At 37.4% G+C, this 23,919-nt stretch overlaps 1 protein-coding gene across 2 annotated transcripts in view; it reads right to left on the bottom strand.

Moving 5' to 3' along the window:
- Oseg4 (intraflagellar transport protein Oseg4) overlaps positions 1–23,919 on the bottom strand; it is a 134,603-nt gene that overhangs the window by 80,228 nt on the left and 30,456 nt on the right. For both annotated transcript variants that reach the window (XM_083115762.1, XM_083115763.1), the window contains exons 6-10: positions 19,666–19,831; positions 18,617–18,765; positions 16,133–16,351; positions 13,289–13,424; positions 5,710–5,838 (exon numbers count right to left, since the gene is read on the bottom strand). In XM_083115762.1, the coding sequence (XP_082971888.1) occupies positions 5,710–5,838; positions 13,289–13,424; positions 16,133–16,351; positions 18,617–18,765; positions 19,666–19,831 (799 nt within the window). The remainder of the gene's footprint in view (positions 1–5,709; positions 5,839–13,288; positions 13,425–16,132; positions 16,352–18,616; positions 18,766–19,665; positions 19,832–23,919) is intronic.

The following is a 23,919-nucleotide window of genomic DNA, read 5'->3' as shown; positions in this document are numbered from 1 at the left end:
AAATGGATTTAAAATTCACTAAACAACAAGAGAGGAGGAAAAAAGCCTAAAAAATGGAGAAAAGTGCAATAAAAATGGCAAAAACACTGAAAAATAACCTAAAAGCCAAAAAAGGTAAAAAAAATTATGCAATAAAATGCAAAATAAAAATGGCATTTTGTGATTCTAACTGAAGGGAAACGGACTGATATCAGGTTAGCATTGTTTTCAAGGCTCAGAAAAAAAAGATAACTTGAATTAACTTCCAAGCCCTAGTTGTGATTAACTGAAAAGGTAAAATAGTGAAATAAAATAACCCAAAGAGACCGAAAGAAAGAAAGCGATGGATCACATTCTGACCAACTCAAAAAAACACCATAATGAACTTTTCACATGAATGAAATATCTATGTAACAAAAAAGCACACCATATTTGAATCCCACCAATGCAACAACTGGTTCCCAGTGTTAAAGAGGTGTTCTTGGGATATCAGCCAGGTGATTTCTGGATAGGCTTCCGAGCTTTCAAGAGCTAACATCACTCTCATCTTGAGGGATTGAAATGCAGAGATGTGAAAAAAGATTTAAAGAAAAACCCGGCCCTTTCCGCGGTGAGTGAGGTCCAGCTCAGGTCTACCAGCGATGCTTGTTTTGCATCGCATCTCCCGCCAAGCCTCACTATCCTGAGGAATACTGTGACGTTGCAATTTTGTAAATCTCGCAAACACTACAGTTCCCATACGAACTTACGTTTACAAGAAGAAACGAAGTTCTCCTTTTCGCCGTCAGGGGGAGCTCCACCTGACAGGCTTGAGCCGCTACTGCCATCTGGTAGTGTTGAAGGGAACTTCATGCATGCACGGAAGTGGTTGCAATATTCCCTGTCACTACATGCTCAGATCCTACGCAGTCAACATCTATATTTAACAATCAGCCGTGTCGAGTTGTCCGAGCAAGGCAACATACCTTCGCGTTCGTTCCGAATGCCCTATGGGCAATGAACAGGAAGCAATTACGTATCAAGGCAGAACCATGTGCTTAGGAAAGAAGGATTTTTTATAACACCACTTTTACAAACTTCATTCACCTAAAATGCTGTTGAATATATTGCAAGGTATGTAGATTTTCCTCAAGTGATAAGAAAGATATATACTTATGTATTACAAGAACTTGTGCTGCGTTTAGAACTTTTCATATTGTGGCGTGATCGTGTGAATTGAGGCACATTTATTTAACAAAGTATTTTTCAAAAGAGCACAAAATTGAACATACGTATTGTGACACAATCTTTCGGCAAAATCTTGTTTATTCAAGAACTAACAAAACTTGAAATTATATGTTGAGTGAATTAGAATACAAAAAAAATGCAAATGGCCACCCCTTTTTGCACTGACGAACTGAATATTTAAATCTAACCATACGATTACCGCTAAGCGTAAATTCATCGAACACGATTCTAGTGAAAACCTTGCTTGCAGGTTTTATTGTGAATTACGTGTGGTTTTGGTTTAACCAAAAATGGCAAATTATCAAGTGCAAAGGTTATGTAAATGCTTGATGGTTATACAAATACCACTTGTAGCATCAATTAACTGTGGTCTAAGAATACGTATGTGTAAGTAGCGTTAATTTGTACAAATAAGAGTAATGAAGTTTACGTGAAGTTAAGAATGAAATAGAGATGATTGTGGTTGAAATACTAATTATTCAAGCACGAAGACTAGTCACACTATGCAATCATATGAATTTAAAATTTGTTATTAGGAAGTTAGAACCTCGCTGCGCGAGTTTGTTCTTGTTTGAAAATTAAAAATTGCATGTGCTACATCATGCCTGATTGTTAAAATTTTAATAAATAAAAAATTGTTGAAATTATCCAAATTATGTTATTTGAAGATTGACCGTGTACATTTTTAACAAAAAAAACTTTAAAAGAATAAAAAGGTCACGTAGTTGTTAAATTGTGCCTTTTCTTCATTGCCATTACCATTTGTTTTGATAAGAATCTAATTGTAAATTCATGATATTTCTGCATGACAAAAGCTACGTTACTAACATTACAGTTAATGTGCATGCGCGAAAAAAACGCATTGAGGTTTGTGTGCATATAATGTATTGATGTAGGATATATTTATTACATTGCTTATAACTAATTGTGCAACATTATCATAGTGCTTAACTATATTTTTGCATGACAATAAAAAATATAGTTATAGGGGGAGTAATTACGACCTCTTCTGGTATGTAAAGGGTCTGGCAATATATATATCTACCACTTTCAAAGTTGGTATGCCCTACAGCCACGCAGTAGGAATGAAACTGAGCATGCTCGATAAGAGCACGAGGGATGTCATTTTTGTAGCAACAGAGCGCTGGACTCCTGAACACTGTACTTTTGAAGTAGAGGCATTTTTTAAAATTAATAATTGTACGATAGCTCAGCAGCGTTAATGTTGATATCAGTTTCACATTGTGACCAAAATGACATTCAATATGGACGTGGGTACTTTATTTCCAACCACACATAGTGCTCGAGAAATGATAACAAATTACATAATGTGTTCGAAGGCAAAATTATCTAACATTTCAGGAATATAGCATGGCCTGCATAATCACCCGTTTTGACTCCCTGAGATTTCTAGGGGTACCTCAAGAGCCAAGTTTTTGCAACAAGTATCCCTAAATTAGACACACTGCAGAGAAGAATAAGGGAAGAAGTCCAGGCAATTATACTCACATTGCTCGTGTCTCTCAGGATAATTTTGATCATTGACTCCGTGAGTGTAACTTGATTACAAAATGGTGCCCATCTACTTGATGTAATTATCAAAAAAATAAGACAAAGTTAACAGTGTTTTAATAGTTTTTCTTGTATGTACGCTTTGCTTGCATTGTAGAATTATTTTCTTGTAGTTTACGGTTATTACAAGCATAAGAAAACAGTTGTAATTGTAATCGCATAAAATATTGTTGCAAAATATTTATGGAGGTGTAAAAATGAAGTATGTTAAAGTTGACTTGTCTGATTTGATTGAATAAATCGTTGTTTTGATTGTTATGATAGGCTATTTCCGTCAACAGTAATTCATGAATTCCCTGCCACTAAAAGGATGCTCATTAACCTTTTGGATCCCAAGCATCTCGATCGAGATACCCAAATGAAAGCCTCACAGTCCCAAGCATCTCGATCGAGATGCTGTGTCAAGGTCGTAGTTTTTACGTTATAACTTTTCTATTTTTGGCTAGAATTTCGATTTTTTTTATATTGTTCCTAACACATGTATTTAACAGAAATGTTTTTTTCCATTTTTTGTCTTCATGAAAATGGAGGGGGAAAGGTGGGAAAAGGGACTTCTCTTTTGAGTCTCTTTTCAAGGTCAAATTCTTGCCAACAAAGGAACACCGGCTTTGTTGTTCTAAAGCAATGCTTTTCACTCCCGCCTTTGAACTGCTTTCGAAGGAAGCTTGTTTATCAGTATCCGATGTCAAAATGAAAGTTTTCCGTGAGGGTGCAAGCAGGGGGAGGGGGAAGATTGGTTGCTGAATCTGCGTTGTGTGAGAATGGAATTTCAAAGCGTGCTGAAGGAAACTTTTGTTTTTTTAGCACAAGTGTCCACAAGTTGAGACAGGGGTTACCCTGCATTGTCTAAAAATAGAATTTCAAGTAGCTGCAAGAATCGGTGCTCATTTTTCACTGCGTTCTAGCTTTTTGTCCCTGAATGTTGTGCGTAGGTGTCGTTTTGTGCCCAAGTGCGAGGACATTTTTTGGGTGAAGTGACAATTTTTAAAAATATTTTTTGGGGGTTTTCTCCCTTCCCCCTCCATATATACGCCAAATTTGCATAAATTTTGCATTTTGTGCATTTTGACATTTTTTTCGGGGACACCATTTTTTTTAAGAAAAGTATTTTTGAGGGGATTTCCCCCTTTCCCCCTCCACATGTATGCCGAATGTGCATAAATTATATATCGTCTGAATCTGTGATTCATTCTGCGTATAACGGTATATCTTTCATATCTCTAGGGCATTTAGTTTCTGAGCTATAGTCATTTCAAGGTACCGCTGCATTTTGAAGCTTGAATCAGTGGCGTGCAGACCATTCCTTTTGGGGGTACAACTCAAGTTACATTGGTCATATGATAATAATGCACATATTTTTGTGTTCCTTACATCTCAGAGATCATTTCCATGTGCATGTCGACACTGTCATGTACTTTTTTCTTGGGGGAAGGGTAGGGGAACCAATTTTTTTTTTCCGAAATTTTGGAATTTTCAGAGTTAGCCCCCTCCCCCATATACACCGAATTTGTATAAATTTCATATAGTCTGAATCTCTGGTTCATTCCGCGTACAACGGTATATCACACATCTCTCTAGGGCAATTAGTCTCCGATCTACACTCATTTAATTGAAACTCTGCATTTTGCTCAAAATCGGCTCGGGACCGAGAGGCTTACTTGTGAAAATGGCCTTGGTACTCAAAAGGTTAATTATTAGCAAGTAAGAGTGTTATTGAAAATTGTCCTTTCTTTTACAGGAACTGACCTTTTTGCTAAAAATAAGAGAAGCACTAATTTGCCCATACGATAGAAGTGTTTGTTCGCTCCGTTAGTGATCATTATTTTTGTTTTGCTTTTGGGGATTACTACTATATACAGGGTGGGCACAAAGTCGTTTTCCCCAAATATTTTATTTCTTCATTTATTGGGGAAAGTGACTTTGTGCCCACCCTGTATATATATAAAGACAAGGAAATTAAAACAAGTCCTCCTTTTTATATGAACATAGTCTACGTGTATAAACGTATAATATTTCCCTCCAATTTTAATGTACAAGGTTAATCGAACTCGTGAAACAGAGAGGATGAAGCAATTGAATCATACGATTGTGTCTGCGTGGTTTGAGTACTAACCTAAACATCCTTGGCCCTTAATTTCGCTCACGTTTTCCTACTTCTTATCCTCAATGTGTTTAGTATAAAAACCAAGCGTCACACTTCCCAGACATTCAACTCTATGTTTTCCGTCAATCTTTTTAAAACCTTTCTCTTTTTAATCAAATACTTCTCTTCGATGATGTGAGCTGACAAACCTGTTCTTGGATTTAAATTTATAATGTCCAAATCGTGTTCGTGCCATCTTATTGCCATTTTCCTTGCTGTTTGTCCTACATAATCCTTTGAACATGAACAACTTATATTATATATTCCTGTGATTTCCACATCTGGTAACAGAAAACATCAAGAAACTTTGTGAAAACAAAGATGACTTTGAATTACCTGATGATTTTGGGATTCATAATTTTAAATAAAAAATAATTTGATCAAAAATTTTTATCTGAAATAAAAATAAAACAGACTGCTTCTTTTCACAGTTAGGTTGCTATATTACAACAATGTAACATTGACAACATCCATTATATAAGGGATTCTTTTTGTTTAAAATTGCTAACCATTCTTATAACTGTATCTTTAGTCAAAATAAAAATGAATGTCTTGATGAAGGGAGCATGTGTTCTCCTGAAACGTCACAACAAAAAACTGTTTTCTTATGCTTGTAAAACCGTAAACTACAAGAAAATAACAGTGTTTTGTTTTAGTATTACAAATCACATTATGTTGTCTATCACTTATCACTATCTTTCATTACATTAGCTGTATTATGTTACTATGGGAAATATGTTGAAATGGTAGATATATATTGCCAGACCCTATATGTATGTATTACTCACCTGCTATCTCCACAGTGGACCGAGACTTTGGAGTTCTGAAATGCCAGAGGAAGAAGTTGTCCTTTGAAGCAGCAAAAACATGTGAGGAGTTCATGGCGATCCACAGAGGTTCGATGTCCATGAATTTGGCTTTAATAACAAGAACATAATAACATTCAAAATAGTACACATGCTTGTAACATATAAAAGCATTAAATACTCAAGATGGTCAGTAATAAAATTGATATAGTATTACAACTGTATACCTATCAGTACATACAGGGTGTGCCCAATTTATTAGTTGATTTTGTAAAACTATATTTTCACGAATACTGAACAGAAATACATGATAACACTGCCATTTGAAAGAAGAATATTTGCAGTTTTATACACATCTTAAATGCATTTGATGTGTGGCCAATGTGTTTCAGGACAGATGTCCAGACAGGTTTCCCATTCTCAAGCATGTCTCGTGTGACGTTTCTGACGGCGATGTCCCTTCGCAATTCTGACAGTGTCTAGAAGTGGAGTAATGTAAACTTTGTATGCCAATGTGGAGGGGCCCCATCTTGTTGGTAAATTAGTTGCTGTCCCTCTTCATTCACAAGTTGTGGCATTAAACACTTTTCCAGCAATCCGGATTTCTAAGTTCTTCTTAAAGGTTCACATAACCACTTTTTATAGATGCAAAATAATCTAACACAGTTATTTTTAGTGGTTTTTATTTATTTTATCTGGGATGTTGCGTTCTGGTTTCCCAGAACTTTTTCAAGCTACACTAAGATATACATACAATAACACAACCTCACACGGCTAGTCCAGATGCAACTTTCCCATGTATTAGTCATGCAACAGTCGGACACAACATATTCTGCACATGGCCACCCTGATCACCGGACCTCCCAGTGTGTGATTTCTTCCAGTAGGGTTTCATCACAGACAATTTTTACATTACTCCACTTCTACAGGCACCGCCTTTGGAAACGTCACACAAGACATGCTTGAGAAGGTTGGGTGAGAAAGGAGCACCTCCTTGGCATCTGCCTTGCCACATGGTCGAATGCATTTAACCTTTAGATGCCAAGGATGATTTTCCAGGTATTTGCACTAACGCCGAGCATATTTTCAGCGGAAAATTTGAAATTCTGCATGCTTCTAAATTAAATTTTATATTTCCGGGACTAAGAACGTTAGAGGTACAAATGATACCTTGTTTTGTTCAGTATACCTTGGGCTATAATCCTGATGGAAAACTAATAAAATTTCTGCAATCAGTTAGAAGAAGAAGATTAAAAAGGGAAAGTAATTATTTTTTTATACAAAATTTGAAATTCATCGGCTACGGCAGGGCGTGAATCTCCAAAAGGTACACGCATATTGCCTGGTATGTTTTCCATTGATGTAGAAAAATTTATGCACTTATTGCTAATATTTTCGGACAAAAAAAAATTTAATGCACTAATGCCGAATGTGTTTTAAGGACGAAATTTGAATTCTGCATGCTTCTAAATGAAATTTTATATTTCCGGAACATCGACCCCTCCCCCCAAAATAGTAACAATGAAATTAAACTTTACAAATTGTTAATTACATACCTCGAATCATGCAGAACTCAAAACATGTATCTCCGATCATTATTCAAGTTACAGTATTTTAAAAAAATGTAACACCCTACGAGAAAAAGCAGCTTGTGACACCGGTGTCACGGCCCATCCTTTAAGGCGTAAGATCAGGGTATCTACCAAAATAACAAATAGAAAATTCTTGACTTTTTCTTGACCTTTTTTCCCCATTTTTCTTTACTTAGGAATAGTTAGAAATTAAGAAAATATATTTTTTTATTTAATGAAAAACCTCTATTACAGGATTGGTTAAGATGAAACTGAAGGTGTACTTTAACAAGAGATTTAGACTTGATTTAATTTTATTAATGCATGTAAAAATTGATGCTTCAGACTTCATTCTGGATGGAGAATGGCCACATTACTTTATTTAATATTTTTACACAACTTACATGCAAGAATGAAATTTTTAAGAAACAAAGTACACAAATCATAAGAATAACTCAATGCAATTTTAGATTTCCAAATATTCAATTTTAACAAATCCCAATACAGGTATATAACAATGTAAATTCACTATACTGAAAAAAAAATGCAAAAATTCTTGACCACAAGCATAATTTCTTGACTTTTTCTTGACATTCTTGACTGGTGGACACCCTGAAGGTCTGTGTGAAACAGCAAATGTTCCTCTTTCAAATGATGGTAGTCTCTTGTATATCTGTTCAGTATTGCTGGAAATGTGTTTTTTACAAAATCGACAAGTGCTCCTTGTACAATAGCTGGCTAGATATTTCCATCAAATTTAATTCAGAGAGAGATGGTAAGAAAATAATGGTGAAGAGTTTCTTTCAAAACGCTGAGGTAAATAAGTTCAATATAAGATTAATAAAAAAAAGTGTTCTCAGGCTACCTGCCAGGTTAAATCGAAACATTGGAGGCTAATGCCAAATTAATCTGACTGGTAACCCAAGGGCACTTCTTCGAATCACGTCGCCAGGAAAGCTGCAATTCCTACATGAGATTTTCATTCAAAAATAAAAACTTAAAATCATCATCAAAGAGATACTTCAATACTTATTCATCTTCTAAACTAAATAGCAAAACTTTTTTGTAAATGAAGGAAGTTAACATAATTCATATTGCAAAAGAGGTATTGAAAGAATATATTCTTGATCGAATTTATGTAATAATAATAAATAATAAAAAAAGATTTGCTGTTTTCCAGAAACTGCATGCTTTAACTATCAGCCACACATTACCTAGCACAAGAATTCTGCAATAATTGTGACATATTTCTGAACACAATAGACCAAAGGGAATGAAAAATGTAGCCTGTAGCAGTGGTATATTTCTACAACCATGCAAAGTACTGTTGAAAATAGGTTGATACTTCTGGGTGGAAAAAATAATAACAATGTACAAGGAAACCAGTGTTGCCATTACAGAAAAAGATCTGGAAAACTGCTTCTAGCATCAGGTCTATGAACACTGTACCAAATTTGTAGGGAAGCATAAGAAAAGTACACTCAAGGGTGTAATCCATGTCTACCAATTTAAAAAAAATTGGAAAATATGAAAAAATTTGAGGTAATCATAATTTTTGGGCAATGTTGGAAATTTGAGGGTTGCACTATAATTGCCACACATTGTAAACATTTATTATTATTACATGTAAAGTAAAATATATCAGCAAAAATTGGTGGTTGAAGAGTAATATCATTCATAAGTTACATAAATTCTTATTTGCGGGAGGGGACATTGACATTATCAAAATTAATTTGTTTAAAATAGCATCAATAAATATATTGTTCTGTCATTCCAGAATGTCATACCTTCACATGCATATAAATGAATAAAAAAGACTGGACTGAATTATCATCTGTAGTTTTCAAGAAATAACGTGCTCATTAAATCTAACATGGCACTAACATTTGCAACATCAACATTATTTTTGTTATTTCTAAACTGTAAACTGAGACGTAAATATTTCATACCTTTGAAAATGCATAGACAGGTAATAATCACTAGTATTAAAAAAGTAAAAAAAAAAAATTCCAGAATAACAGTATGCTACAAAATTACATATGCAAACATACGAGGGTCAGGGCATAAGTCATAGCAGCTATGTTTTTCTCAAAGTTCAGTGACCATATGTCCTGTTTTAACCGGGACAGTCCTGTTTCTGAGGCATGTCCCGGTCGCCCCTTTTATATTATTAAAACACCTATATTTGCCTTATTTTATAAAAGTATAGGAGTAACCTTGAAAACCCAATCTAAATTTCAGAGACATTTCATGCTAAAAATAATTTTGATGGAATTTTTAAACTGTCGTTATGGCAATACTATGACAAAAACAGCTGGACTGTTTTTCAAGCACTTCATAGTAATCAAGTTTCATTGTCGGCAAGAACGTTCTAGCAAACTTCAGTTTGCTGCTGAAGTTAGCTCGCGTCGCAGGTTTTATTATGGGCAAAGAAGCATACATGTAGTTTCAATACGGACCTTCAACAAGAATTTAAATTCCTGCATCTTGACCTCAACTCAAAAGACAAATCTTGTGTTGTTATTGATTTGTTATTTTAAGTCCACTTTATCGGGCACGTTGCCTGATAATGTTTGCATGAACACATGAACACTCATGTATATGTCTTAAATTACATACATATTAAATGCTCACACATACATACGTATATTTATTGAAAGAATACTATGTTTGATGTACGAGTATATACACACAATTTACTCTGACAAGACTTCTTTTACATCTGATAACTTCTCTAGATAGTTGGTAACCCTGACTCCCACGGTGTTCCACGGAGGGCGTTGAACACAATTGCTGTTTGTGTTGCATAGAGCTGACACGTAAGGGGCTGTTGGCCACTATACCCCGAAGATGTTCACTTCGCTGTGCGAACACTGATGCAAGCTGAAGTACTTCTTACATTCGGCACCAGAGTGCAGCATATTCAAGACATGTCTAGGGGGACTTGAAAATGTCAGTGCTACATAGTTGCAAACTTTAGGGAGAATTCACTAGACCTGGCAGATTTTAAGAGGGAGAGGTCCTTCTTGCATTACTTCAAATATAGCATGATTATTGGGGAAAATTGTTGAAAATAATTTGAACTGTTATTCTCACTTTTTCAATTGAATATGAAGTTACAAGGGAGAGGAGTAAATCCGCATTGAACACTCGTATGCGAACCGCACACGACGCCACTGCACTTTATGCACAGAAAGGCTAATCAGTACTGGACCTGCAGTTTAAAGTGGGATCCGAACCACTGTTCCATTGCCTCCACTGGCTATCGAACCCAGGATCCCTTCATTACAAAGTGACAGCATTAACAATATGCCATCGGGAAGAAGCCTTAAAAATCTCGCGTTGTGTTTCAAATATGTGGGGTAATTTTTTTGGGCAGTTTTATGAACAGTTGGTGAAGAGCAAAGCTGTTCTGAAGAAGATTGGTTCTTCAGATAAATACTTCTGACATTCCTCAACTTCAGCATAGGACTAACACCAAAGGTTGATCAGAAGGCACCAGAACACTAAGTCACACAGGATTGAAAATTAATACCTTTTGGCAACGGGAGATATTTCATTTGTTGTTTAGGATGTATCATTTATGTCATCCATATTTTAATAAGTAATAATAATACAAATACGGAGAAACTAGTACTCACTTTTATCCGCGAAGCTGTTTATTCTTCTTTTTCGATTAATTTCAGTGGCCACTGCCACCATCCTCGTTGGAACTTGCTGTACTGTTGCTTCGTGGATAAAAGTGAGTACTAGTTTCTCCGTATTTATATACTACCGCGTCTCTCTTTTCCCAATTATGAATAATAATAATACGTTAATAATAACAATAATTTTATAATTAGCCCTAACTGAATTTTCAGGAAGGGGTACTCTGGCCTCTTTAGAATGTCCCATTTTTGGGTCAAAATACAGTGGAACCTCGATTTTACGTTTTTCAGTGGGCCAAGCTGAAAAAACTTAAAATACGGGAAAATGTAAAATCAAGGAAAATTTACTAACATTTTACTATTTGGTCTAGGAATTAATTCCTGCGGTTGTTACGCACACATTGAAGCTGTAGTTCAAACACAAAATACATAAATACCTTAAGAAAAATATTGTCCATCGCAAGCCACCACTTTCGCCCACTAAATACATAAATACCTTAAGAAAAATATTGTCCATCGCAAGCCACCACTTTCGCCCATCTGTCAGGAAAGTTACGGATTCCGTGGCGAAAGAAGTCCTCATCCTTTGAAGCGATCCAGTCAGAGACCCATTTTTCGATATCTTCTGAAGAAGTGAACCGCTGTCCAATCAAATCGTTATTCATGCAATCGAACAAGTAGTAGTCCGAAGGAGCAATGTCTGGTGAATATGGCGGGTGGGATAAAACTTCCCATCCGACATTTTCTAAATAGGTTTTGACCGGTTTTGCGACATGTGGGCGAGCGTTATCATGTTGAAAAATAAGTTTATCATGTCTGTTCTCCCATTCTGGTCATTTCCTGGCCAGAGCTTGCTTCAAATGCATTAATTGTCATCGATAACGTTCTCCATTAATAGTTTCACCTGGTTGCAGCAGCTCATAGTACACCACACCTTTCATATCCCACCATATGCACAGCATAACCTTTGCACAGTGAATATCTCGTTTCGGTTGTGATGGACCTGGTTCACCTGGCTTCACCCAGGCCTTTTTTCGTTTTGGGTTCTCGTAATGGATCCACTTCTCATCGCCAGTAACAATGCGATGCAAAAACCCCTTTCTTTTCTGTCTTTGAAGCAGCAATTCGCAAATGGTTTTTCGTCTTTCAACGTCTCTGTCTTTCAATTCATGTGGAACCCAATGTGACATCTTTTGAATCATTCCCATGGCTTTGAGGCGTTTGGAAACTGTTGTTTGATCAACGCCTAATGCTTCTGCAAGTTCTTCCTGCGTTTGACACAAATCCTGATCGAGCAATGCTCTCAATTCTTCGTCCTCAAATTTTTTTGGCTGTCCAGGTCGCTCTTGGTCTTCCAGGCCGAAATCACCGCTTCTAAACCGTGCAAACCACTTCTGACACGTTCGCTCAGCTAGCGCATGGTCACCATACACTTCCACCAAAATACGATGACTTTCGGTAGCACTTTTCTGCATGTTAAAGTAATGAAGCAGAACACCAAATATATAGACCAAATATGTTGTGACCATCAAGATTGAATGTATAATGCGGGAAAATGTCAAATCCGGGAACATAAAATTGGGGTTCCACTGTATTATGGTCACCCTAGTGATGGCACCACAATATGATTGTATGTCCTAGAGAACGTGGCACCCAGAGTATGTGAACATGTCATTATATGGCAGTAGGATGCATGGTTATTGCACAGAGGGCAGTGGTAATTCATTGTTGAGTCAACCATCATGGCAAGATGTGAACAGCATTCGTGTATCAAAATAGCCATTCTTCAGGGAAGAAATGCCAGAGAATGCCACAAGGAGCTAGCTGGTGGAAACTGTGGGGAATAATGTCCTAACGTAGTATGAGCCTCTTTTGTTCCTGTAATGTTCCTATGCATTCAGACTTGTAAACACATGTGGAACGATGTTATCTTTCAGGATGTTTCGTTAGCTTCTCTATCCTACACCTGGTACACATGATCTGCATTGTTCATACATTACACCATACCATACACTGCCCCATTCCTTTTGTATGCTTCTGATTTTTGTGCCACTCTGGCCTTCTTGTGAAAAAAAAAATAGTTGCCATGGCTCATGCCCCAACCCTCATATTTTCTCAAGAATGATAGACAAAAAGAAAAACAATAAACACAAAATTCAGTACTAACCCTTTACCTTCTCTGCTTCAACCAATAGTGCACATATGACTTCATCAGAAATCCAAATGATAAAAAGGTACAGGGCAATGAATACATGGATAGAAGGCTAATCCAAATAAAATGTGAAAAAAGTTTACTTTTAATAAAAATGTAAATAATTCTACAACAAATAAATCATAACTTACTATCAACAGGAGTGCCAATAGCATTGCACAATATCAAACCAAACTGTCCATTGCCATCCTCCACTCGCGTTGCAAGGACACAGTGGTCTCCACTGGCTGTCATGCCTATTAAGTATTTCACATACTTTGTGTAACACTGTCAAAGAAAATAAAAACAATCAATTTCATCTCAGAAGATAATTCCCATACATGCAATGTGTTACACAGCATGTCCGAAAAATAACTCCTTGATTTCAAACACGAGTATATTATTCTTGTTGCAGTATTGAGCGTAATCGTGAAACTACAACAAGCAAGATTTACTTCACACATTCCTCACCAGATAGCAGCAACATCACACAGCTGCACAGGCTAAGCTGTTCACAGCAGCCGTGCAACCGATTCCCAGGAAAATGGATACCCAGAGAAGGTCCCATTCCTTGGCCACTGGGAAGTCACGATTTGATGCCAAGGGACATTTTGATGTGGGGCTACATAAATGACAATGTGTACCAAGAAAAATCCAGTCACTTGACCACCTGCACAAAGAATAACCACAGCCATAGATATGTTTACCTGAGTGTGGACTAAAGTGGGATATTGGCTTGATGTCTGTAGTGCTGTAAACGGTGCACACATTGAATTACCCTAAAAAAAAAAAAGGTAAAGTGTTCCACTGTGCATAGCACCACGCCATGAAGGCGTATAGGGGGTGTGGGGGTAACGCCCCACACTTTCTTGATCCGGTCGTGAGTGGGGGTGATGTGATCAGCATCACGCCCCTGACGCCTTTACCCCCCAGATTTCCCCCAGGTACCCATGTTATTCGACGTTGGGTGGGCACCGGGGCCACTTCCACCGTTAGAAAAGTTCCCGGATTTGAACCGGCCGGGGATCGAACCCGGGACCTTGAGCATGGTAGTCAGACATGTTACCGACTGAGCCACCGCGGCCACCATTACCACCCTAAGGGTAATGCAATTTTGAACATTATACTTCGTTAAAATACTGTAGACTCGTGATTATCCGAGCTAATTGGGACCGAGACTACCTCGGATATGGAAAAACTCGGATAATACGGAGATAATGTGCTAATAGGTCGTAAATGACAAAACAACACTTAAAAACTGTATAGTAATTATTTATTACTAGTTGAACATAGATGTGAAAACCACAAAAATAAAGCCTCAGACGTCTGCTCATATTCACCTTTCTTCATCGTTTTCCACGCTAAACCACTGCACCCGCTCACACTTTGACTCACCCACTTTTCAATGTCCTTTCGCTTACATCTCCAACAGTCACTTCCCTGACTCCATAATCAGCAGCAACCTTTCTAATAGACTTACCTTTACCCAACCTTTTCATTGCGTTGAATTTTGTTTCCAGAGAAACCACACACCTTTTCCGTTTGCCACTCATACAACATTACTCGCTTAGAATAGGCCTACACAGATTTAAACACCACCGTAACAATCGGATACACCGACAATGTAACGAACACGTGCAGCGCAGAAGGTGACTTGACTCCAACTTACTAGTAAACAAACAGGGGATGCGTTATGAAGCGTGATGTTTTCCAACCACTCCCTCGGTTAACCCGGAGCCTTGGTTAATCGGGACGCAGTTAATCGCGAGTCTGCTGTACATTCCTAGCATGTATGATTCAGAATGTAATAAAATAACTTGAATTCAAAACTCTGGAGTTCTTTTTCAGACATCCTGTACAAGATTTCTGTGTTGTTGTTACATTATCTTAGTAAAAGAAATACATTGAAAACTTAAAGGATTATTGTCAATAGAAAATGAAAAAAAAAACATCACAAGAAAGACAATAAATATCTTTTACAGATTACCTACCAATTTGACTTGAGGAGGTGATTCAAAGCTTTTACTTCAGGGCATAGAAGAAAACTTCTTTGTTGATCATTTGGAATGTTTCAACTCATATAGAGTTATACCAATACTTTCATTCTTCTTAGGAATAGCATTTGGACATATTTCACTCTTAAGATATCTCTTGTGAAAAAATATCATCTAATTTAAGAATAAAATATGTAGGGAACTTGACATTTTGGAATTGTTAGAACAGCAAAAAACATTAATCAATGGGCAAAAATGCTTACATGTGGATAATGTTCATTAACCCTTAGATGCACAAGCTGTTTTCCTGGGTGTTTACATGAATGCCCAGCATGTTTTCAAGGGAAATTTACAATTCCAGATTGTTTTAAATGGAATTTAATATCTAAGAAACTACGGACAGTAGATTTACAAATCATACCTCATTTTGTCAGAAGAGATTGGACTATAAGCTCATGGTAAAAAATTTAAAAACAGTTTTCTTTATCAAGTACTATAATAATAATAATAATAATAAAGTCAAAATAACTTATTGTTTTGTGAAATTTTGCATTAGGTCAGCCCCACAGAGACATTGTTGCAACATGATACGTAAAAATGGTACCAACTTGTTGCTATGTATGTGTTTTGCTCATACTGCAAAAATTAGGCGATTGGATATTATTCTCCAATGTTAGCAAAACAAACATGTTTTCTATATAACCAAAAGTAAGTATTTTCTCCACTGAGAGCCCCCTCCACCTTTCCATTATGGTCAGATTAAATGTCACTTCACTAACTACTAACGAATGATTCGATAAAACCTGTTCAAATTGTCAAAGCAAAGGGAAAGAAGGAATTAAGTGACAATGTAGTTTCTTTATTTTTACTTCAAAGTTGCATAGAAAGAATACACTGCAAAGTTGAGATATTTCAGGTCATCAACTTCCTAACCCTAGTCATAACCAATACTTTTCATGTACACATTATCTGATATGAAATATATCAAAACTTTAATATTACCTCAGAATTCTTTGTGTCCCAAAATATCACACACGTTTCAACTTTCTCGGGTTTTTGGAAGGAATAGACAACTGTGTTGGCAAAATAACACCACTTGTAGTCTGGGCGTATATTTGCAAAGTAGATGTAGGAGTCGACAGCCAAAGCGACTCTCAAAGACCCTCCTTCCCAGACGCAGCTTGATATTTGCCTTCCAGGGATTTTCAGTGTTCGAAGGTGCTGGAGACATCAATAAGAAAATAATGTTAATGCACAATAGAATAAATACTTTCATTCCTGGCAACAGCAATATGAATCACATTACCCATTAAAATTTGCATGAAAATGTTAAAACAACTACATTATACATTAACCTTTGGTGGTTGTGTGGGATATATATAAATCCTGTGGTCGGCAAACACATAGGGGATGGATGGGATATATAAACCCCAGAACCACATGTCAGCAATTAACATGTCAGTTCTTCAAAACTACACATGATATATCAGTTGTCTCTTTTTTGTTCATTAGCATACACATTAAGCTATGGCATACTTAAATTACAAATCAATACATCCACTGTTACTATTATTAGCAAAGGGAGTTTGAAAAAGTCCTTTGCTTCCTTTTGAGGATTGTGGAATACAACCTATAAAATGGGCTACAACTCCTCAACCACCACCATCAGGCTACTGATGTACCTTCATTTCAAGAACTTGTTAAACTTCTTTACCCCCTAAGGCCGGAATTTGAATACCCAGAAGTCTAGTGCCTGGGCGGTAATTTTAAACTCAGAAATACGGTAGATTCGCACAGCATTGTTTAAAATGCTGAATCTTTGGAACCACTAATGCAATTCAATTGAAACTTTCTAAATAAGCAAAGTACATATCCAAGGGTTTATTAAATCTGTAAACATTGTTCAGAAACTATAAATACAATAATACAATACAAAAACATAATGTGAGTGTTGACTATTCAATATTATACATTAATAAATTATTGTGTCACCTGCGTCAGGTGAAGAAGAGACAATGAACTGGAATGGGGGGACTGAAGTTAAACAAAGAATGGAAGAAGGTGTTAGAAAGAGTGGAAAGGACAAGGGAGAAAGAGGAGAGAAGAAGGAAGAAGAATGAAGGAAAATAGCGTGAGATAAAGTCCAACCACATTCTAGATGGAAGAAAATATGTTTAGCCTTTTAGGTGAAAGTACAGTTGACAAAGGAAAGCCACTTGCTACAATGTTCCAGAACAACTTTCCAATAGTCTGGAGGGGAGTAATGTTTGTGTATATATATTGTCCTGTTTTTGTACCTTGTTACATTTGTACCTGGTGCAGAGCCTGAAGAAGACCTTGCTAGAAGATTGAAACGTTACGTTTAGTTTATGTTTTATAATAAAATAAATTACTGCCTTGGTCAGCAGATTGAGTTTTTCATATCATAGAAACAAGGCTTAATGGTGTTAAAAGTGCTGCCCAGGTGCTAGACTTCTGGGTATTAAAATTATACGCAAACAAGGGACAAACAACAGTAACTTTCAAAATATTTTCGCAAAATGACACTAGGTGACAGTAAAATACAGTCTTACTAGCAAACAGAAGAAAATTTGTTTCTCTCCGCCTTTTCCATCTGTAAACCCCTTGATGCTTCACAGGACATGCTTTTCAAATGTGCTGTGCTGTGATAGCAGAACTAATTGTTGTAGATATATGAAGTAACTTTTGTTTTTTTGGAGAATGACAGGACTCTTAGTGAACGTAAAATATATACATTTTACATCCTAAAGGAAGTTAAAAAAAAGAAAAAAAAAGAAGTCTTTTGAATTACAAGCAGTTGTTATAGCAAATTTGGGATTATAAATATTCAAACAATCCATATTTGAACCAAGTACAAGAACCATATTTAATATTCCCTAATTTAACCAGATTTTTTAAAGACTTCGCCATCACTCTCCTCGTCACTGGTCAATTTCCAAGACTTCTCCAGGGTTCTCACATGAATCAGAAGAGTCAGTGTACACCTACAGAACATCTGAATATTTTTCTACGACAAAAGATGCCACACTCTGTTACCTCAATCTCTGAAGGAAGCAAGCAAAAAGAAGTCTCTGTGCAAGTAGTGACTCGAGAAGGCTCGACCAATGATTGATTGATTTGGTTTATTTTATTTCGTCATTTCTGCCCATTTTGGTTATTTGCGAAGATGGGAATGAGTGATGATACGAAGAAATTCATGAAGCAACATACAAAGAACATCCAGGCCAGGATTCAAACCCAGGGCCTTTGGCGTCGTAGCATGGTGTGCTAATCACTCTCCCACGGAGGCCAGCCGGCCAGATGAACACACGAGTCCAGGGGAAAATGCAGCTGCAGCTATCAGCCGTTTGCAGCAAGTGGTTTTTCTCGCCTTCTCTTCCGTTAGGCACAGCCTTGGTCAACACATTACCAAGACAGAGTGCAGGAGGCATTACCATAAACAGCATAGATACCTGCAAAACCTACCTCACCAAAAGGAGTGAAGAACTGTATGACATTGCAGTCCTTGTCGCCAGGCCCAGCCAGCTGCATCACCCCAGCCACGGCTATCACGCTTCCATTGTGATTCCACTGGCAACAAGCTGTCGTCATGCCGGTGTCGATCAGTACAGGCACTAAAACATAAATACGTTACGGGTTTCAAAAACAAAATAGAAATATAAATGTACAAATGTTCATAACATGAAAAAGTGGGAAAGAAAGAAGTGGCAGCACTGTCATCATGTACGTCTACAAAATAATTGATATAAATAAATCTTACACACGCATTTTGTATTCACTGTAGACATCTTGCTAGTTTACCATTGAGGTAAATATACACCAAGTCACAGTAGTCTATTTCCGACAAAACTAACAACTCCATGAGTGTTTTGTTTACCTCCTGTGGTAAAATGTTCTTGTTCTTTTGTTTTTTGATTCCCCAAACATATGTTCATAGCAAAATTAAATTAATGGCTTTTGAATCATTCAAATTTTACCCAAATACTTTGGTGACCATACAAAATAATATAATACGGTTATTTTAAGTGGATTTTATTTTTCCTTGCAATGTTTTGTACTGCTTTCAAAATTTCTCAAGCTTACACCATGATGAACACACACACACAACACACAACCTTATGTGGCTTGTCACTCTACAGTAGCCACGTAAGGTTGTGTTTGTGTTTATCTTGGTGTAAGCCTGAGAAAGATCTGAGAAAACAGGAGAAAATGTTGCAGGAAAAAAGTGGTTAAGCAAAGCTTTAAAAACACCATAGATTTGATGCCCATGCCTTTCCCGTGCTTTGATTGATTGATTTAGTTTATTTTACTTCGCGTTTTGTGCCTCTTGGCTAATTTGCGAAGATGAGGATGAGTGATGAAAGGATGAAATTGATGAATGGACATTCACAAACAACCAAGCCCGACCGGGATTCGAACCCGGGATCCTTGGCATCGCAGCGCGATGTGCTAACCGCTCGGCCACCCTTTCCCGTGCAACTTTTCATATTTGTAAATACAGTTCAAATACTCACTGTCATCGTTCTCGTTCCTCATGATCTGCATGCACCCATTTTCATAAGATATTGCCAACACAGGGCATTCAGGTTCCAAGTAGCCCTGCTTCCCATCGTACCACTGAAGCCCCACCACTTGCGGAGACCCTCCCAGGGTGGACAGGCACTGGACATTCAGTTTCATCTGCAAAACAAAGTGAGCAAGTTCATGGTGGGCACAGTAAGTATGGTTTTCATGAATTCATCTAAGATAAAGCTGCACATTTTGAAATGTGACCGTAAAACATGTAATTGATGAATTAATACAAGATTGGATTAAAAGTAATTAATTCTTGCGACGGAGACATGCATATTTTGTTTTGAGAGGTGTAAGGTGCATTTTCTACCATGTTGTCCCAAAATGATGCCATGAAGGCACGTTAAGGGGATGTGGAGGTAGGGCCACACAATTCTCGATCTTTGCATTTTGGAGATGATGTGATCAGCAGCATGCTCTAGCCACATTTACCCTCAGGGTTGCCAACAGGTACCCATTGATTCGAAGCCGCTTCAAGCAAGGACAAGGTCAGAAAAAATCTCACCTTAGATCACCCACCCTGGGAATCAAAACCGGGTCTCATGTGCCAGTCAAATGCCCTACCGACTAGACCAACGTGGCTCTGCAAATCAACTGTAAAATAAACTCTTAAACACAAAATTTAGAGTTTATCTACCGATACAGCATTACTTCTGTTGTAAATATTCGAGAAGCAAAAATGGACTCCTTTACACAGAATATGCTTAATGCTCTGATAACTACATAAATATGCTATTAGAAGGGAAATGTTTATTTTGTGTAATAAGTTTAGTTTTTAAAATCAAATTTAGGGTTGTAAGATAACAAAGATTTGGAAGGCTCTAAGAGAAAGTGTGTAGAGTGCAGAGCACATACAAGGCCAACCAGGGCTGTGTGAAGATGGCAGTGGGAAGAAAGGAGTGGTTCAGTATAAGTAATGGACTAAAACAGGGAAGTGCTCTTTCCCCACTGCTCTTCATAATTACAATGAATGCAATTAACGAAGAGGTGGGGAAGAACACAGAAGAGGAAGAGATGAAGGCCCTGTTGTTCAGTAATATGGGGAAACAGGGAAGAAGAAGTACAGAGACAGCTTGATAGTTGGAACGAGGAAATCAGAAGAGCAGGAATGAAAATCAGTGCAGAAAAGAGCAAGGTGCAAATAACAAGAAACAGAGCCAGAAATGAACCAAGAATAAAGATGGGCACGGAAGAGTTGAGGGTAGTGGAGAGCTTCAAATATCTAGGAAGCATAATTGAGAGAAGTGGAAGAAACAGGGAGGACAAATGGGTGGTGGACTCTATCAAAGCATTCGAAGATTAATATGGAACAGGGTTGTACCTATGAAATGCAAGAAGGTAATATACAGTGTTTCTGTGACCGTGTTACACACTTCCAGGGATGATGGAAGGAAACAAACGCAACAAAATGAGATAGGAAACCTGGTCTGAAAATGCCCGTCAAAATTACAAAATTACCTTCGAAGGGCAGGCAACCATGCACAACGTGGAGGGGGATCATAAAAGATGTCTGGGGAAGTGGAAAACAAACACAGAAGAATCACTGTAGTAGCTTTAATGAGTAGTAACTGCAGCCACTATTACAGCAGTTGTTCAAAGTGATGTCCCCTGCCTCGAGACAGGCATGACAGTGTTGGAATAAGCTCTGTCGCATCTGATCTAATATCCCAGGAGTCGTTCGGACCAGATCACAGGCTGCGAGGATTATTGCCAAGAGTTCCTCTACATTACTCACAGGTGTCTCGTTTTGACTAGGGCATTTCCAGACCAGGGTTCCCTATCTCATTTTGTTGCGTTTCCTCCCTTCCATCGTCCCTGCAAATCTGTAACATGGTCACAGAAATGTCCTGTATAACACATACTATGTGCCAATAATTACATACAGAGCAGACTTGGACAGAATAATTGATTGATTGATTTGGTGTTTTAAGACCACTTTATGCACAGAAAGGCTAATCGGGACTGGACCTACAGTTTCAAGTGGGATACGAACCACTTGTGCCTCCACCGGGCATCGAACTCGGGACCCCTTGATTACAAAGCGACGATGCTACCACTGCGCCACCGGGGAGAACCCGATTGGGGAGAATAAGGAATGAGGAGATCGGACAGACAGTGGGGGTGGTGAAGCTTCAAGACAGGATAGATCAAGCACAGGTGAGATGGTTTGGACACATGAAGAGGATGGATGCAGAAGACTACCAGTAAGAGCTTACCATGCACAAGGAGTGGGAATAAGGCCAAGGGGGAGACCAAGATGTTGGTGGAAAGAGCAGATAGTGGAGAGTGTTAGGAGAAGAGGACAAGATTGGAACACCGTGGAAAGAGAGAAGTGGTGGAGACCAGGAAAAAATGGAGAGGCTTCACTTCTATGCCGACCCAGCCAGAGGCTGGAAACGGCGAAGGATGATTCTGCTGCCTACCTCGAAATCTCCCTTTTTCGGTAAATTTAATCAGTACCTTTGAGATTGCCGTGTAACAGTAATAAATGGTTTGGCCCGAGAGGTACATTGAGAACTTCAGAATAACTTTAACATAAAAACTTTATTCAGTAACAAAGTTAAATAGAAAGAAATTTAAATCCATTATAGTAAAGTTATTTTGAAGTTCTCAATGTACCTCTCTGGCCAAACCTTCGGTAGCCTTATCACCCAAACCCTGAGTGTATTGGAATCTCATGCCCCGGCTGTCAAAAAGGTTAGCATTATGGGTAGAACTTGAACCAAGGCCTGTCTCGATGCATGTTGAGTACATGAGATATTCAAGATGACCCAGATAGAGTCCCCTTAGAAAGTAAGGGAGCATGACAGGAACGTTGCAAGTTATTTGGCATCTGTAACGTGGGGCCTGTTTGTTTCAAACCTTACATTTTGTGTGTAAAATGTCCCACATGTAACACTGCAATTGCCCATTATTCCGATATCTATGAAACACAACCCAAAAATTGCAGCAAGAAAGTGGGAAATTCCTACAGCGAATTACTGTAGTAGATTTCTACTTGAAAATAATTCAAAGCATGACCCTTTTCCTACAGAATTCAATGTACAACTTGTACTGTAACTACTATATATGAAAGTGAAGTATAGATTGTCCACAATAAATTAACAGTTTCTGACTTGTACCAATTTTCTTTGTTGAAAATGGCCTCCTCAATGATGCAGTGGTAGCCTTGTCACCTTTTAATCAAGGAGTCCCTGGTATGATACCCAGTGGAGGCACACTTTAAACTGTAGGTCCAGTCCCGATTAGCCTTACTGTGCATAAAGTGGACTTAGAACATCAACAAAATCAACCAATCAGTCAAATCTTTGTTGAAAACCCTACTTTTAATGTACTACTACAATTATTTTTTTTTCCAGAAACATGGCACATTTGGGCCATTCCATTGTGATGGGTGGGACACACAGGCTACATTTTTGACATTACTACAGACAGTTAAGCAATATTGTTAGTTCAGTTCAGTTGAAATATGAAACTAAACACTGTCAATTAAATATAACAACCCTTAGAATGCTTTTTCAAATGTATAGCTATGGGTGAACATTTTCTTGTCATGGGTGGGACAGATAAAACACCTCCTCTTTGGTTAAAAAGTGCTTTATTTTAATTTCTGTCAATTTTCAGATGATGAAAATTTTCTTTTAAACACAAAGCGAGGAAGCAATTAACCTTTCAATATTCTATTTCGAGTTGTTGAAGAAGAAATGTAACAGTTAAATGAGAAATTAATAGTTTTTTGGTGTCACGGGTGGGACATATTACAAAATAATAGTAGATCAAAAAGTTAAAATCAACTAACTATGCATAAAATACCTTCTACTATTAACTAAATTATGTATTGAATAAATACAAGTAAACAAATTACTACCGTATTTACATGTGTATAATGCGCACCCTGGTTTTTGATGGGGAAAATATAAAAATATATATCTCGTATATAATGCACAGTATAATCCAGGTTCAAGAAATGTATTTCTTGGTTGCAGGTTGTAAAACTGTTGCATTGCAGATCAAAAATGAATGACATCATACCTATTCAATAAGTCACCTGTTGCTATGTGGACCAAGAGGTTAAGGTTCTTTCATTTTGTGATGAGCTTATTTCAACTGCATTGCACATTAGTGTCGCCATCTTGAATAGAATACTGTTGCCATATTCAGAAACTAAAGAATTTAAGCTTTACAACGATATATAA

Source organism: Lepisma saccharinum (genome assembly GCF_977018435.1).
Source record: "Lepisma saccharinum chromosome 12 unlocalized genomic scaffold, izLepSacc3.1 SUPER_12_unloc_1, whole genome shotgun sequence".
In the NCBI taxonomy this organism is placed as follows: Eukaryota; Metazoa; Arthropoda; class Insecta; order Zygentoma; family Lepismatidae; genus Lepisma; species Lepisma saccharinum.
Note: the sequence above shows the minus strand (reverse complement) of the source record. Positions and strands in the feature narration are given on the sequence as shown.